This window comes from Pezoporus wallicus, unplaced genomic scaffold (genome assembly GCF_028554395.1).
Source record: "Pezoporus wallicus isolate ANWC-B61680 ecotype Strahan unplaced genomic scaffold, APGP_CSIRO_Pwel_v1 contig_4901, whole genome shotgun sequence".
NCBI classification, from domain to species: domain Eukaryota; kingdom Metazoa; phylum Chordata; class Aves; order Psittaciformes; family Psittacidae; genus Pezoporus; species Pezoporus wallicus.
In genome coordinates this window covers 5025522-5044170 of record NW_026640354.1, presented here as the reverse complement: position 1 = coordinate 5044170, position 18649 = coordinate 5025522, and the positions used below count along the sequence as shown (strand labels likewise).

At 38.3% G+C, this 18649-nt stretch overlaps 1 protein-coding gene across 1 annotated transcript in view; it reads right to left on the bottom strand.

Annotated features, from left to right (window-relative positions):
• EYS (eyes shut homolog) overlaps nucleotides 1-18649 on the bottom strand; it is a gene marked incomplete at its 3' end in the record, with an annotated part of 771151 nt that overhangs the window by 642488 nt on the left and 110014 nt on the right. The window contains exons 10-11 of the mRNA XM_057418821.1: nucleotides 11746-11996; nucleotides 799-903 (exon numbers count right to left, since the gene is read on the bottom strand). Of these exons, the coding sequence (XP_057274804.1) occupies nucleotides 799-903; nucleotides 11746-11996 (356 nt within the window). The remainder of the gene's footprint in view (nucleotides 1-798; nucleotides 904-11745; nucleotides 11997-18649) is intronic.

Here is an 18649-nt window from a genome sequence, read left to right as displayed (position 1 = left end):
TAATTTCTTACCCATACTTACGAATTAATTTACCAGTTGCTGAATGTCTACCCCATTGGCCGTAATTGTATTCTGAGGAATTTCTAACCCACATTTTTCTATGTTTTCTTAGTCACCCTACAGTAACATACAAAATTCCAAATTATACAGTGTATATATAATCAGTAAAACAAAATCTTCAATACTATATTTCTTTCTCCTCTATTTTGCTGTGTCTTCTTACATTATGTGCTTAGTTCAGTTGCCACCATGGCCTGATCCGCCTTGGATGTCCCTTATATCCTGTATCGTATCTTCTAGACGCATGCAGTATCTTGGATACTTAAGGGCAATTCACATGACACAAAGTGCACATAGTCAGGCAACAGACTGAGGTCATACATACTTCAGAGCAGTGTTTAATCTTTTAGGTGTGAGTAGCGTGGCCAGCATAATAGGATTCCAAAGACTAGGATTTTGGATGTTTGCTCAATTTTAACATGTTTTGCTGGCTAAAACCTACAAACAGACACTAAATAATTGGAAATCTCCAGTTCTGTCATTCCTTCACCAATATGTTCCAGTACTAAACATATGTTTTAATTAAAGTAATCTACTATTATAAAAATCAGACAGAGAGAAAATGTCATGGACTTACTGAGAAAATTCTCCTTTAGTAGTCTAAATAACCAGATTTTTATCTTTCAAAATGTAAGCAAAATGCTTTCATCATAAAAGACATTATAGCACCTGAGTAACAAATGTAGAACTCATACATTATACCAAACTAGCAACTGTATAGAAACTATAAATGCTTACCAAAGGGACAATTGCATTTGAAGCCATTTATGTCCTCTTCACAGGTTCCTCTGTTCCAACAGGGTCTGTCTAGACACTCACTCATCCGAACAGAACATGTTTCTCCTGAAATTTTAGATTTAAAAAAAAAAAGACAAATGTGCTGACGTGTTCAAATCACAGAGATGTATTTGTAATGAAAAAGGACTATAGGATTGTCATGGTCTAAATGCTGACCCCATTGGCCAAAGTGCACTCACTGAGTACACAGGGATACAGACAGACATCCTACGTGTGACGAATTTTTTGCCTTATTGGTTACAACACAGTCCATTTTGACAGGCAATGTTGGAAGCATGACAATTAGGAAAACAGAAAGCTTTCCTACTGAGAATATGCATAAACCTGGAGCTTTTTTTCCATTATATAAAATTACTATATTCAGGCAATTTTTATTCAGTTGTGTTGGTTCTTTTCTTTAATTTCACTCCCTGTCTCCTTTAAAAAAGAATGGCAAAGTGTTATTGAATATGAAAGCATATGAAAGTCAGGCCAATACTAATTTACAGATAGTTACATGTAACAGTAGAAATCAGCCTATGTTCTACAGAAAGTTCTCGGTACTATGATACTGGATAGTTCTTTTCACCATATAATGCAAAGGAAGAGAATGATCAAGTCACTGAAGAATATTTAATGAGGCCAAATACAGATGATAGAGAATGAAATAATTAGGAACAAAGGAAGTACAGCGAAATGTAGATCTGCAATACACAATAGGAGTTGCTTTGATTTGTAAAGGGAAAAGTTATTTCCATCCACAGAAATACAGAGGCAAATCAGATGTTCAGTACTTATCACAGGTCAGCAGTGTACAAAGCATGCTGGGCTTTCTGTGAACCTCAAAGAATTAGATAAAACCAAAATGAATGCTGAAATTCCTCTGAGCTCTTCTCACTGTGGAAAGTATTTGGTCTCTTATCTGCAGCACACATACATGTCCTCTCATACAATCTTACGAACCAAGACGATCAGCTCTTAAAACCTGTATTTTGGGAAACTACTAGATATAAAAGGCCTCCACTGGAGAAGCCCATAGTAGCACCAAGGTTCTCTTCCACAAATAAACTTATGACAAAGTGGCTCCTATTAGGGTTTCTCTCTGCTTCTAAACATGCTCTGCATTTTCTGTAAGTCTTCAAGATATCTGTATGAAAAGGGGGATGCACAAGTGGAGACTATGGAAAGTTCAGGTAACAGTGAAGTAAACAGCTATCTGCTTGCAGCAGGTGCTGAGTGCTGCTTGGAGTGCGCTGTGGCACAAGTAAGGAATGGACAAAATATGAATCTTTTCCTAGGTTACTTTTATTTTTTCTCTTTGAAGTGCTGCTAAGTTAACAGCACTGTGTGCAACCTTTCTGATTTATTTCTGCTGTTTTGGTTTCATTATGTTTTCTAGTTCAGATCCATTTCCACAGTCAATTCCCTGATTATGGTAGGTCTCTTTTGATAAAGAGAAATGGAAGTATACTGGCATATGTTGTCTTCTGCATAGACAAGTGGGGAGTAGCACACAGTTTCCTGTAAATCATCTGACCACAAGCCATGCGTAAACAACAGCATGTACAAGAAAAAAAAACCTCTTTGAAACAGATTCTTTCACATCCCTTTAGTTGTGGTGTACTTGTGATACATAGGATAAAATAAACCAACTGCTATTCTAAGGGAAAATATGGATTGAGATCATCCTCATTTATTCATATTATTGAGAGATTTCTGAACTTCTTGCTGCCTTTTTGTGAAGATGGTTCTGTTTTCCTCTTGATTCTAAGGCAGCAAAGGTATATTACTGACCTGGATAGTACCATAATTTTAAGATGTGGCTGTAACAGTTATAACTGTAATTCCCTGTGGACTGTTCTTAACCAGCTCCTTTGATTTTCTTTTAATTTTGAGAAATGGGTGTGGCATTCAGCAGGAAATCAGTCAAATACATGTAGGCTTCCAAATACATGTCCATACTTAAAAGTAAGCATCTAGGGTGAAGTTCATTTCCCTGGCAGTATCTAATGCAATATATGACATCCTGTGTTCAGTCCCAAGAAAACAGTTCTTTGGGGATGTCATGGTCTAAGCCCAGCTGGCAACCTAGAACCACGTAGTCATGCGCTCACTCCCCTCCTTCCTCCCCCTGCTCCCGGAGGGATGGGGAGGAGAATCAAAAGAATATAACTCCCACAGGCTGAGATAAGAACAGTCCAGTAAATAAGGTATAACACAAAACTACTGCTGCTGCCACTGATAATAATAATGATAAGGGAAATAACAAGAGAAGAGAACACAACTGCTCACCACCCGCCAACTGACATCCAGACCAACTCCAGCAGTGATCTAGCCCTTCCAGGTAACTGCCCCCAGTTTATATACTGTGCGTGATGTGCTGTGGTATGGAATACCTCTTTGGCTAGTTTAGGTCAGGTGTCCTGTCTCTGCTTCCTCTCAGCTTTCCCTCCTCCCTGGCAGAGCATAAGACTCAGAAAGCCCTTGGTCAGAGTAAACATGACTTAACAACAACTAAAAACATTGGTGTTATCAGTGCTGTTCCCAGGCTGAAAGTCAAAAACACACCACTGAATCAGCTACTAAGGAGGAGAAAAATGACTGTTACTGCTAAACACAGGACAGAGGATAAAATGGACAACATGAAAAGATAACTGCAGCAGTTTTATAACAGTACCATAAATTGGTCATTCAATCTGGAAATCCTGATGGGATGATAGGAAATAAGAGAAAAGATCAAAATCATAGAGGGCAGCTGTCTAATAAGGAGTGTTTTGAAAAGAGAACAAAAAAATAGCATGCACTGGGCAAGTTGAACCCTTGGAGGAATTCAAAAGCAAAATGACACCTGATCAAAAGGTTAATTCTGTGGCTATGTTTTGAATGAGCTATATGGAATGGTACAACACCTGAGGAGTCCCAAGAGGATGATGAAATAATGAAGGCTAAAAGAATTTGAGACATAAGATGAATAGTGGAGCCTTAGCTGTGTCAAGGAGAAGTGACAAAACTTGATTTTGTGCAGAAAACATGAGAAAGGAATCAAAACCATTCTGCCATTCTAAGTCTGACACAAAGCATAATGATTCCGCCAATATGAGAAAGGGTGCTGAAAAAGACAATTTATTTTGCATCTTCATTTGCAATAAATAAATATCTGCTATAATGTAGTGCAAAGAAATTCTCACCAGTGGCATCAGAATACTAATTTCATTTCTGATCTCATGACACTAACCCCCATTATTTTAAGACTTCAGTAACTGCAGTTTTTAATGTATTCACCTATATTGCAACTCTCCATAGATTAAAAGATTTAGTTCCAATTTAGACAATTAGTCCCAAATGTGCAAACTAATGCTGTACAGCAGAGATAGTTAACAGAAAACTTCTTGGCTTCAGAAATTTTGCTTTTATTTGCCTGTGACCATGCTATATGTGCATGAATTCCAATCTTCATTTAAGAGAACAAGGAAATGGGGGGAAAAAAAGCCCTGCTCTATTAACAAAGGTGATGATTTTATGCTGGAGGCTGTTATTACAGCTGAATTACTTCAGTTGACAAAGAAGCAATTACATGCCACTCAGCCTCATCTGAGTTATCAAGCACTGAGAATACCTCTCAGTGATGAAAATACTTGTGAAAACCACTGACTGATTTACAAGTCATGCTAACAGTACTTGCAAAAGCATTTAGAAAGATAACAAGATATCTGAAATATTCCAGTTGAAAATGCTGTTAACACATTAAATACAGATCACTGATTTTATTCCTGACTAACTTACAGTATTACTGGCATACACAGCTAAGACTTTAGTTTCTATGCATCTCTGTTACCATTCCTTCAGGATCACTTTCGTTTTCTTTCTGATTTTTCTATTTGGGTACTGAAAAATACACTTTATGCAGCTATGAAAAACCGATACTGTTTTCCATCTAAAAGCTAACAATGCAGTCTTGGGTAGTTCTTTACATTTCAGAAAAGGCTAGGAGACGAGAATTTTTACCTATGAATCATGTTAAAACTTGGAAAAGCCTTCATGTTTTAGTGCGATTTCTGGCAGTCAAATGCACATGTAGTGAAAATAAAGACAACTGAATTTTGTGTGTTGTAGACAGTAACTAAGTCTTCTGGTTATGTGCCATAACATGGAGTGCCATTAAACTGGTAGTTGCACCTGACAAAAGGCATGTCCCAAATCTGCTTGCGAACAGTTGCTAGGGAAATGTAGCAATTCATGATCTCAGAGTACAAAGGCAATATATGGACAGAAGTTCAACAATATTTCAGAGAGAACAAAAAAAACTTATGAAGCTACCATGAGGCCATATTTTCTGAGTATTTGAGACATGAAGAAAGCTGGAAAAGTACAGAAAACCCTTTTTTTTCCCAGTATGCAACTAATCTCAACTGTTTGAAATGCGTGATGAGGACCTTCTTTGAAAATCTCATAAAAATCACTAATTAGCTACAAATTACTTTCAACATTAAAGTATGTTAATGTAAATATTTTCCACTTTTACACTTTTACGCTTAATATTAATGCAACACATCCAAACATAATTAGCAGTAAAATGCAATATTTAATTAGTTATTTAATAAATCCTAAATAAGGTCTGAATTCCTAAACAATTTACTGGGATCATTTCACCAAATTCTGAAGTACAAAGAGAATGTTAAAATTTATTAGGAGCCAATTCTAGTAACTCTACAGTGTGTCTTATCCTGTAAAAAAATGCAGTTCTTATGATACAAAACAAATAATTACAGCTGCTTAGGAAAGTCTGTCACTCTTACAAATTGCATAGCCTTATGCTTAACAGAAACATTTTATACAGGCACACTGATGACACACAAATGTTATTCTGCAGGAGCACAAAAATCTTGAGAAAAGCCTGAGGATCTGAGTAGGTACATGCTAAAAAATTTAGCAAAGATATTTAGTCCTCCACTAGCATTACTGCTGTAAATCACTTTGCTGTAAATCACTTTACTGTAAATCACTACTTTTGCTTAACTTAAAGAGCTTAAGTTCAAACTTTGAACCAATGGAAATATTTTTAGATTTTGCAGAATATCCACAAAACTGATTTTATATATCAGAATAAATTTAACTTCATATATAAGTACAATATTCAGACATTAGTACCAAACGAATTAATTTGAGAGCTTATTTTCTCAATGTAATAAACATTATATATAAGTATCTCACTGCCACCACTATTATAAATATCTCTATCTGAATTATGAAACACATTATGAAGTACAAGTATCAAAATAAAAACTTTACTTACTCTTTATACGAACTTTGGTTTTATAGACATAATGGAATACGAAGTTTGACAATGCAAAGACAGACAGAATGGGCACAATTAGTAAAAGGATGTCTAAGAATTTTTAATTTTTTTTTTTTAACTAAAACTCTATTGTTGAGGAGAAATTACTTCAAGACATAAGCTGAATTTTTATATTCCCTGATTTGATGAAAAGCAAATTATTTAGAATTCCACTTCATGTAATCTTAAACAAGTACCGCTAAAAAAACAGGAGCTTTTTAAAGTTCAACTAGTACCCAAACCAGTAACAATGTATTTGAAGGTTGAATGGTTGCCTCGGTGTCTACCATTCTGTAAAACATACATAAAGCATTCAGGTCATGTACCTGAGAACACATGTTATAACTCTTGTTTTTTAGGCAAAGTAAGTTACTGTGTTAGATAAGAAAGGCATCAACCTCAGTAACATAACATTGGGTTTTCAGAAAATGCAGTTGTGAAAAAGGGAAGACAGTTCCAAGTGTGGCCTCCATGAATTTAGCATTTCCCTTTCTTAGCTTTGCTGTACTACACACTTGGTCCTTTGTTGTTTTGGGGGATTTTTTCTTTACTGTGCAAGAAATCACAGCAGTTAAAAATCCAAAAGGGTACCGCTCAAATAATTTTATAATTATTTATTATTATTTACCTCATATAGCGTAAACCTTTCTATGAACTCTTATTCGAGATTGAAACTGATTTATATGATCTTGTCTTAAACCACTTCACTGTCTTAGATTCCCTGAAAGAATTTTAACTTGGAGAAAGTCTGTGGCTCTTCAACTCCATAATCTGCTGAGAGCCCACCTCATCTCTCTCCATGGGATTACACTGTACATCTGACAGGCTAGCTGCACTGGCAAAGGGTACTAAGGATAATCAGTCTCCCCTGGCAGAAAAAGCCAGCCAGAGTGACCAGAGAGGCTGCACTGCCCTATACCCTGAGTCACACACCCAACTTAGACCTGTTTGGTGGTGGAGATGTGGAAGCAGACATGAGCTGTACTCACAGGATGGCCTCGCCCTATTCAAATAGGAACTGTATGAATGGAAATGAAGCAGGTACTTCAAACACAGAAAGAGTGTGTGAACTAACCAACTGAGCCCAAATGCCTTCCTTTGTGCAGCGGAATACTTTTATAGTATCAGGTGACTCTGCTAATATAAGCAGATATCAGTACCTTGAGATCACTAGTAGTCCCTAATTTCCCTAAGCAGCCCCATGGGTGACCTTCCCATACAATCAGCCCATTGTCCAACGAGCATCACTTCAGCTCAGCTCCACCCAGCTGTAGGCACTCAGATCTGGCCTGAGCTGTTCTGTAGATGCGCTATTTCCTGACTTTGGCCCTGTCTCAAGAACAGACTTCAGCCCACACTATAAACAATTTTTCTTTTTGAATGGATTCCTTGTATGTATATCATAGTGTTGTCCCTGGTCTTGTCTCCTGTTACGTCTAACTTGCCTCCATCTACTCTGCTCTCCTGAGACCTCACTTGGAGTATCATGTGCAGTTCTGGTGTCCTCAACATAAAAAGGGCATGGAAGTGTTGGAACAAGTCAGAGGAGAGCCATGAGGATGATTAGGGGACTGGAGCACCTCCTGTATGAAGACAGGCTGAGAAAGTTGGGGCTGTTCAGCCTGGAGAAGAGAAGGCTGCGTGGAGACCTCATAGCAGCCTTCCAGTATCTGAAGGGGGCCTGTAAGGATGCTGGGGAGGAACTCTTCATTAGGGACTGTAGTGATAGGACAAGGGGTAACGGGTTAAAACTTAAACAGGGGAAGTTTAGATTGGATATAAGGAGGAAATTCTTTACTGTGAGGGTGGTGAGGCACTGGAATGGGTTGCCCAAGGAAGTTGTGAATGCTCCATCCCTGTCAATGTTCAAGGTCAGGTTGGACAGAGCCTTCGGTGACATGGTTTAGTGTGAGGTGTCCCTGCTCATGACAGGGGATTGGAACTTGATGATCTTAAGGTCCTTTCCAATCCTAACTGTTCTATGATTCTATGACCCTGCACTTTGTTCACCGCTTGCAATGCCTGGGGCTTATGAGGGACCTTGTTACTAGCCCTTGAATCTGCCTGACCTGTTTACATGCTGCCGGGCTATAGTTTCCTTAGTGACTGCACTGCCTCCACTAGGCTCACTCATTCACTTTGAATTCATTTATCTGTAATTCAAGGCCAGGTTGGACAGGGCCTTGGGCAACATGGTCTAGTGGAAGGTGTCCCTGAACATGGCAGGAGAGTTGGAACTAGGTGATCTTAAGGTCCTTTCCAACCTTAACTATTCTATGATTCTGATTCAGTTTTTAAACATCATACTGTAAATTTCCAGGTTTGCTATAGGCCAAATTCTTTTCCAGGCAGTGGAGAGCACTCCAGTCATGAAGTATATCCATTTTAAAGTTTCAATCACACGTACAGTTTATAGTTCAAAAGAAAATACTTGGTACATGATGTTATAAAGTACTTGTTTTTACTGTGCAAATAACCAAGCCTTGGATTTTTTATGAAAAGTGCCGAAGGGGTCCCTAGCTAATACAATGTAATGTGTTTTAGAAATGCTGATAGACATCAGATCAATCATCTAGAGAGAGAAGACAGCTATGAGTTCTCTACGCAAAATTTTGCTTCTGAAATAAAGACTGATTCTAATGTTATATCAAAGAGCATTCAGGGATTTATTCATTAGCAGGAGAGAAAACAAGCTGGTGACTGGGAACTCAGTGGCTTATTTGCAAATCTATAAATACTAGTTCACAAAGTATGATAGTTCCCCAAAGATTTACAGGGTCCTGGGCAACAATAACTTCTTTATTTACTATTGCCTTTAATATTTCATCTGAAAGTGAATTCACTATTTATGAAAGAAAAAAAAGTACTATATCTGGATATGTAAAACCTGAATTACAGATAAAGGACACAGCAAACACACACACAAAATAGATGAAAATAAATGTGGGTTTTTTTTCAGAATTACACTGAAATGCTCTTCACTGATTTGTAACATGCACCAAAGCTGTTCTATGCTGGAAAATGTCCCAGGATCATAAATCTTGAGACTATACGAAAATGGAATTGCTAAGATAGCAATAGAATCATAGAATCATAGAATAATTAGGGTTGGAAAGAACCTTAAGATCATCTAGTTCCAACCCCCCTGCCATGGGCAGGGACACCTTACGCTAAATCATATCACCCAAGGCCTCGTCCAGCCTGGCCTTGAACACTGCCAGGGATGGAGCATTCACAACCTCCCTGGGCAACCTATTCCAGGGCCTCACCACCCTAACAGGAAAGAATTTCCTCCTTATATCCAACCTAAACTTCCCCTGTTTAAGTTTTAACCCATTACCCCTTGTCCTGTCACTACAGTCTCTAATGAAGAGTCCCTCTCCAGCATCCCTATAGCCCCCCTTCAGATACTGGAAGGCTGCTAAGAGGTCTCCACACAACCTTCTCTTCTCCAGCTGGAATAGCCCCAACTTCCTCAGCCCGTCTTCATACGGGAGGTGCTCCAGTCCCCTGATCATCCTTGTGGCCCTTCTCTGGACTTGTTCCAACACTTCCATGTCCTTTTTATGTTGAGAACACTAGAACTGCACACAATACTCCAGGTGAGGTCTCACAAGAGCAGAGTAGAGAGGCAGGATCACCTCCTTCGACCTACTGGTCATGCTCCTTTTGATGCAGCCCAGTATACGGTTGGCTTTCTGGGCTGCAAGGGCACACTGCCAGCTCATGTTCATTTTCTCATCAACCAACACCTCCAAGTCCTTCTCCGTGGGGCTGCTTTGAATCTCTTCTCTGCCCAACCTGTAGCTGTGCCTGGGATTGCTCCAACCCAGGTGTAGGACCTTGCACTTGGCATGGTTAAACCTCATGAGGTTGGCAGCAGCCCACCTCACAAGTGTGTCAAGGTCCCTCTTGGGGATGGCATTCCAGTGTATCCAGTGTATCAACAAAACCACATAGCTTGGTGTCATTGGCAAACTTGCTGAGGGCACTCAATCCCACTGTCCATGTCAGCGACAAAGATGTTGAACAAGACCAGTCCCAACACCAATCCCTGCACCACACCACTCGTTACTGGTCTCCAGCTGGACATTGAGCCATTGACCACAACTCTTTGCATGCAGCCGTCCAGCCAGTTCTTTATCCACCGAGTGGTCCATCCATCAAATTGATGTCGCTCCAATTTAGAGACAAGGATGTCGTGTGGGACAGTGTCGAACACTTTGCACAAGTCCAGGTAGATGACATCAACTGCTCTACCCCTGTCCATAAGGCCACCAAATTGGTCAGGCAGGATTTCCCCTTAGTGAAGCCATGCTGGCTGTCACCAAGCACCTTGTTGATTTTCATGTGCCTTAGCATGCCTTCCAGAAGAGAAGATGATGCATCATCTTTTATTAAATATGTTTTAAAATGCCCAAGAAATTATAGACTCAACTCCAGACCAACAAATCTGCAAATGTAATTCACATACATAAATGTATATAATGTAAAGGAATATAAATGTATTTAAAATTAAAAATGTTAGTGCTGAAATATTAAAAGTAAGTGTTGCTGGGCAGAATTTATAATGAAAATTTGCACTGAAGTTATAGTTACTTTGTAGCTCAGTACTGTGGCAGTGACCCAGCAAAATCCAAATACATGTGTTATCTCAGTGGTTTAACTGGGACTTACAAGTCTAGTAGTATGCATGTTCCCTGAATTGGAACAAAAGCCCTCAGCAGCTTGAAGAAGAAGCTGTAAGTAATGACTAGTTAGTACAGATGATACTGTACATACTATACTATTTATTTTTGTCTTTCTTGTGGTAGTGTACCAAGATTGTCAATAAAGATAGAGAAGCATTCAGAGCATTAATGCTTTTGTTCAATGATTTGGACTACAGACTGGGAATGCAACACTTCAGAATTGCTGAATCCAAAATTATTTTCTGCCTCCTACACATACTCTTTGTATCAGGGTATTCACACAAAACAGAAAACAGGAACTTAAGGTAAGCACATTATCAGATTGTGTGGGATTCGTTTACGCAATGCAGAAATCTACAGTGTATCTCATCCTAGAACAGATGTCCAAGATAGGCAGATGCCCTATCTCTGCTGAGCAGAACAGGAGTCTGAACAACTCACTCAAATATAGCTATTTATATTCCATATACGACAAGAGATGATACTGCTGATCTCATTCCTCCTCACACTTAGATTTTCCTGTTCAATACCAAAACATTTGTTCATATGAGTCTGTGCTGACTAAATCCATGAGACGGACATGGACAGGCTGAATAACAGCAAAATCAAAAAAAATACAATTAAAACCATGGTTTGGAACTTGATCTTTTTTTTTTACAAAAGCACAAAAACTTATACTCAGAATTGTATATTTAGTGGAGGGAAAGTCACCTGAGGAACAATTAGAAGACACAATCTAAGCACCTCCATGCTAATTCATTCAAACCGATACATATTTTTACATATATTAAAAATTGTTATTATGCAATCATATATACATCTCTTACACATAACTGGACAATCACATCTGTAGCACAAGTCACTTCAAAAGAGAAAACTTACCTTTGAACCCAGCAGCACACTGACATGAAAAATGGTCAATTAAATCCATGCAGGTAGCTCCATTTCTGCAAGGTGAACTTGAGCACTCATTAATTTCAACTTCACAGAAGGGTCCTTCATATCCAGGCACACAAATACAGCTGTAATTATGCAAGTGGTCCTGGCAGAAACCATATTTGGAGCACTGGTTTCCAACGCAGTTGCTAGCATGTTCACAAAATGTGCCAGTGTAACCAAGGGGACATATGCACCTGTTATCGAGACGAGAGGAGGGTAAAAAGAAATCTTGAATATATGGGTCACTAATGACTAATGTTAACATTATTTTCACTTTGAATTTCTCACAAATTAATTGAAATTTTTTAATCTTCTTTCTTTACCTTTGATTAGTCAGTAAGCTTTGTTTTACATAGACTGCTTGCAATAATTAAAAGAAACTGCACAATAGTAAAATTTTAGCTATATAGCTTTTAATATGAAGCTTCCAATGAAAATATTTAAATAGAAAACTCTTATAAACAATGAACTTGATGCATCTTATGAATTCTTTTCTGAAAATTATTAGTTGCTTGCTATAATATTAAAAAGAAAAAAAAAAAATATTACATCTTGCTTCCTCTGGACATAAAATCGGTATAAAAATGCTTTATCATTAGAAACCAAGTTTACAATTTCATTCTGTAACTGACCAAAAACCCCAACAATCTACAAATTTTATATAACTTAAGCAAGATATCTCTTCCCCACAATGTAGGATGATATACAAATTGTATAAGACTGGAGATGGCTTCTTTTGTGCTTCCATTTTTTTTATTTTTGAAGTGTGTGAATGAAAATTCAAGGTGGATTGTTCCACAGCTGATCCACATATCATAAAATAAGAAAATCCCTTTCTTTGATTGATCCTCTCCTTATCATGTCCAGAGGTCTCCTTCCAGGGGAGGAGAAAATCTTACAATAATCTTACATATTCCTGATCCACATAAATGTTATTTGGAAGCTGGAAAGAACTAACAAGTTAAGGAAGGCTTGATTATAGCAATGCTCCCTACTGATCCATCTGGCAGAAAGTTTCTTTTTTATTTATTTTTAACAGAAGATAATGTTCATGTGGCTGTTTGTTTCTTTATTATCCCTATATTTTTGTGCTAGAATTGTGGAAATCCTACTTAGGTAATTTATATAATTGTAATTAGTAACTGTAAGTCAGTAGGAGAAAGATACCATGTACAGAAAGGATCCTATAAAATCATAGACAGCATGGTAGTAGGAATGTAATTTCAAAATTAATGTCATGGATCTTCATGTCACATGAAACAACGTGGCTGACCTATGCTGCTAGTCAAGCCCAAATCTGTGGCAATGGCCTAGAACAATGTAAAACTACAAACTAATAGCACAGAAAGAGGTTTTGTTCTGTTAGTCGTATATCAATGCAAACAGGAGAACTCTGGCCCCCTTAGTAACAATTTAATCTCTTACTATGTGTTGAGAATTAAACCAGTGAAAAATTATTAATTTGTTTATAATCCAGACTGAAGTTTAGAGGTGAGGGATCTAAAAGTCCAACAAATTCCTTATAAATATAATTTATAATAATCTACATAAAATTCTACTGGCATGCTTACACATAACTTTAGTACATAACATCATATACAGAAAATCCACAAAGGAAGGCTAAATAATATTTAAATGCATAGGTTATTATTGGTCTTTATTTAAAATCTGCACTTTATAATGTGTCTATTTTTCAATACTGCCATTTTTATGTGGTAAAAGTCTAAACTAGTCAGGTCTTTGAGTTTGGTGCATATTTTGTTAATGTAATAACATTAACATGTACTAGTTAGTACTTGCATTATATATTCAATAGTACTATGTACAAGGCCAACATGGATTGCTCTATGCATAGTTCTTAAATTTACCGTATAATAGTGTCAGTACTGCTCTGTAGGCTTTGAATATCAGCATCTGATTGCTCTTATTTTCAGCCTTAACATTTTTACAAGATTCTAAATGATACAAGGTGTTTAATAAATGTTATCATTTCATCTCTAAGTCAATCTATGAAATGGGTCTTGAACACAGTTTTGATAAAAACTCTGCTGGCGTAACACTGACACAGCTGAACTTCAAATATCTTTTCCTGCCTGTCTTATAAATAATATCAAGACCAATGATCTAAAAGTAATTAAGTCTACTACACTTGTAGCAGGAAAAATACAATCACCACATTAGATTTTAATGAATATGACCTTCCATTAATATTTCAGCAGCACTAAAATACTGAACATGATGTCAAAAGCTTTGAATCATGGATTGATTTGCAGTTTTAATTTGCTGCAAAGCTAAACTGCTTCTCTACAATAAATTAAAAAAGAAAAAATATACAGATACCTATAATACCAGAGTTTCTATTTGTGAGTGAATCTCTAGCTCAGAAAACTTGTTTTTTGCCCTTATGTCATGGTTTAAACTCGATCAGCCACACAGTCTCGCTCGCTCATTCCCCCTGCCTTGCTTCCCCCCCACCCTGTTCCCGGAGGGACAGGGGGAATCGAAAGAATGTAACTCCCACGGACTGAGATAAGAACAGGCCAGTAACTAAGGTACAACACAAAACCACTACTGCTACCACCAATAATAATAATGATAAGGGAAATAATAAGGGAAGAGAATACAATACCACCCGTCGGTACCCAGCCCGACCAAGCAGTGAACTAGCCCTTCCGGGTAACTCTCAGTTTACATGCCCACATGACGTGCTGTGGTATGGAATATCTCATTGACTAGTTTGGGTCAGGTGTCCTGTTTCTGTTTCCTCCTGGCTTCTGCTTCTCCCTGGCAGAGTATGAGACTCAGAAAGTCCTTGGTTAGAGTAAACATTACTGAGCAACAACTAAAAACATCGGTGTTATCAGTGCTGTTTCCAGGCTGAAAGTCAAAACCACAGCACTGCACCAGCTTCTAAGAAGGAGAAAAAATGACTGCTACTGCTGAACCCAGGACACCTTATCAGAAGGATGCCCCAGCTGTGTGCTGGGGCTCAGCCTCACTATGGCCTGATCTGGATTTCAACAGGGCTCAGTCACTGCTGCCTTCCCTGCTCCAGCTTCAGTTCTGGGAGTGACCCCTCTGGGGAGTGTGGGACACCTCCTACCAAAAGGCCAGGAGATCCTAATGACGCCGCCAACTACTTTCTTAAGGAAGACTAAAACATCAACTTTATAAACTGGGGACACATTGAAAGGATAAACATGGCACCAAGGAAAAGGTAAATATGAGGAAGTTTTGTATTAACATTAATGGGAATAACAGCAATTTTCTAGCTTCTCCGTAGTCTCTTTTGCCTGTATCAAGATTTTAACAGATCCTGGGAAGGGAAACCAATACCTCAATTCTTTTGCTACAAACATGGATTCTAGTATTTAGTGTATACCAAACACAAGCCACTGTTATCCTTCTGTAGATTGCTTTGCTCTCACATGCACCATGCAGATGACAGTATGTTGCTACTCCAATGCTTAAATCCAGTTAACACTGCACTGTAATTTGATATGCATGTAAAATAAATGTTAAATGGAGATGCAGATAAATAAGGCATGGAATTTAGTCTAAGAAGGAACATTACATACATTCAGATGGTTATGGAATATCTGCAATACATTCCTAGCAATATGGAGTGGGATATAACTTAGCACCAGAGGTCTAGAACAGCAGGTGTGCAGGTATGCAAGTCCCTCCTAGTTAGTCCAGGCAGGGCAGCTGTCACAGTGTCACCACAGACTGCCTGCACTGAAGAGATGTAGTACGACTTGTGCGGTTGAGTAAGTAACTGTGTACAACAGATGAATGCTCAAAAGGACTAAAAAAAGACAAAAAACATTGAAGATTTGGTTACGTTGATTTGTGCTAGGAGATGACCCAGCTACCTATTGTGTATCTTGAGACAGAAGGCATATTGGCTCATTGAAGCCTGGTATTAGCAAAGACTTCCCAGTATCTCTGTACTTTGTTTTTTTAATAGATGTCTGGGGGTTTAAATTACAGTTGTCCAAAGAGATTAACTGCATTTACTCAATATTTAGTATTTTCTTTTCTAGTTGAAGTATGAACTCACACACATTCATAAAATGAATGAAAAGGTTATTTTTCAAAGTTTCACTTTGGCTTTTTGTAAGCATCTGTAGGCATTGCAGAAAAGCTGTTGTATAATTCATTACAGATATCCACCACGAAACTGAAACATATATTCACCTACCTTCTGGAGTTGTAGCAAAGCAAGGGAAAGTATTTTTCTTCTTTCTCTAGTGAAAGAACCCTGTCATTGCTACAGAAAACTGTGTATATCATAGTACTAACTTCAAATGACACTGTCAAATAGGTCCTGAAGTCAAATTGCATATATAATACAGGATGAATAAATTTAAAAATGGAAAATTAGGTATTAAAAAAACAATGTAATCTAACAGCCTCATTTATCCATCTGGCAGAAAATAGAAAAAGTCAAGGATGAATGAAGTAATAGAAGAGTTAAATTTTATGATACAGAAAAGTTATCTAAATTATGTTTATTTTTCATACTCTTGCTGGCATCATGCAAAGAAGTATCTTGCATTCTAAAACATTTTATTTAACAATGTGTCACTAGGTAAGGCTTTACTCTTTCCTAGTGAGATTAATTGAGATTAAATTATGCATACTGAAATTTATGTACTGAATACTGAAAAATGAGCTGGCAGTTCAAGCTGTACTGTACACCGAATCCAGCTTCTTAATTGGAAGTTTTCTTGTATAAAGGCTCATGAAATGCTGACTTCAGTGCTATAGCTATGCACTAAAATAAGTTTTAAAACATATTAGTTTAAATAGTGGTAAATTCCAGAATACAGCTTCTTCAAATGTCTTAATCTAATAGTTCTCAGTCCTTCTTGCAAGGCTTTCCTGGGGCTATGGAATGTCTAAAACTTGTCTGAATAGACTGGACTGAAAAAACAGGAGAAATAGGACAGGTAATTGAAAATATATTGAATTTTAAATTCTGTCTTTTCCCTCTGTTGTTCCCCCTCACTAAACAGACTACAATAAAATATCTATTAGGAGTTATTTTGGTTAGAATCTTGGTTGTCCAAACAACAGCAACAGTAATAGTAAGGAATAAATTTACAAAGGTGAAGAAAACAGAGTAATAACCCCCTGTTTGGATTGCAAAACAGGAGTATCAACTCCTTGAAGAATTCTTTCACTTTAATTATTTATTAAATGCTTCTTGTTGACATATGTTAAATCAGTTCTTCTCTCATAACATAATGAAACAATACCAAGCTTTTTAGAAAGGAAAATTCAAATACTTTTTTATGTAGCAACATTGTCTATTTACTGAGGTAATGAACCTCTGTTTTTAGTCTGTTTTATATGTGACCACAGGTCAAGAGATTCTTTTGGCATGTGGATGCAGTCGGTCTATTGTATTGTATCTTCCTGATTCATCATATTGACAGCTATACCACCAACCCAGTGGCAGGATCAGTAACTTTTTGGAGAAGTTATCACTTTAAATACATGCTGATTCACTTATGTCATGGTATCTCAAACAGCACAGGCTCAGCTGGCAGTGCAATAATTAATTTGGATTACAGGTTTTGTGATAGTGTGACTGAGTCCATTCTAGTTGTAACAGATGGTTCACCAAGCCAAAGGAGTAAAATTCCTAAGACTTATGTTGCTCTTATTGATCTTTCGAGGTCCCTTCCAACCTCTAGCATACTGTGATACTGTGATACTGTGATTATATAGTGTCGTGGTTTAAACCCAGTCAGGCAATTCGTTCACTCACTTCCCCCCCTTCTTGCCCTCCCCCTGCTCCCGGAGGGACGGAGAGGAGAATCGAAAAGAATGCAACTCCCACGGGTTGAGATAAGAACAGTTTAGTAACTAAGGTATAACACAAATCACTACTGCTACCACTAATGATAATAATGATAAAGTAAATAACAAGGGAATACAACACCTCACCACCAGCCGACCGATAACTTGCCCCCCTCAGCCCAACCAAGCACCGACCGATACCTCCTCCAACCCTGCAGACTCCCAGCCCTTCCGGCTAACTCCCAGTTACATCCTGGGCATGACGTGCTGTGGTATGGAATACCTCTTTGGTCAGTTTGGGTCAGCTGTCCTGTCTCTGCTTCCTCCTGGCTTCCCCTCTTCCCTGGCAGAGCACGAGGCTCACAAAGTCCTTGGCCAAACCAAAACATCGCTATCAGCTCTGTTCCCGAGCTGAAAGTCAAAACACAGCACTGCACCAGCTACCAAGAAGGAGAAACATGACTGCTACTGCTGAACCCAGGACATTATCCACCCCTTATTCCATACCATTCACGTCATGCTCAGATCCCACATTTTCAATATACCATCACTCTTATCTCAGGGCACTCTTATCTTAGTGCATGGACCAGTCCCTATAAAGCTGCTGCGTCCATCTGGTCCATGTCAGGCTCCATCTCTTGTAACAGTCTTCCAGAGCAGGAGAGACTGTGTGCAGTGTTCACACTTGTGAATAACCTGGGCAATAGTGTCCATTGCTAAGTCCACCCCTTGATCATGAGTCCATCTCTATGTTGCATCTCTGCTCTGATGGCCTGAAGTGCCATGGGCCCACCAGGCTCAAAATAATTCACTGTCCCCTTCAGCAGTTTCTGTTGGGGACTCCATACAGCTGCCTTCCATCTCTGATGCTTCCAAAGCACTGGAGGGGCCCAGTGGACTAGATACTTGCCCATACTGTCACACACACCCTGCCACTCATGACTGTCCAGCCTTAGAGAAAACCTCTTGGTCCCCCTGTATTGTTGTCTAACCCCAGACAAGACCCAAACCTGACTCTGCTAAACTGTTGAGATCA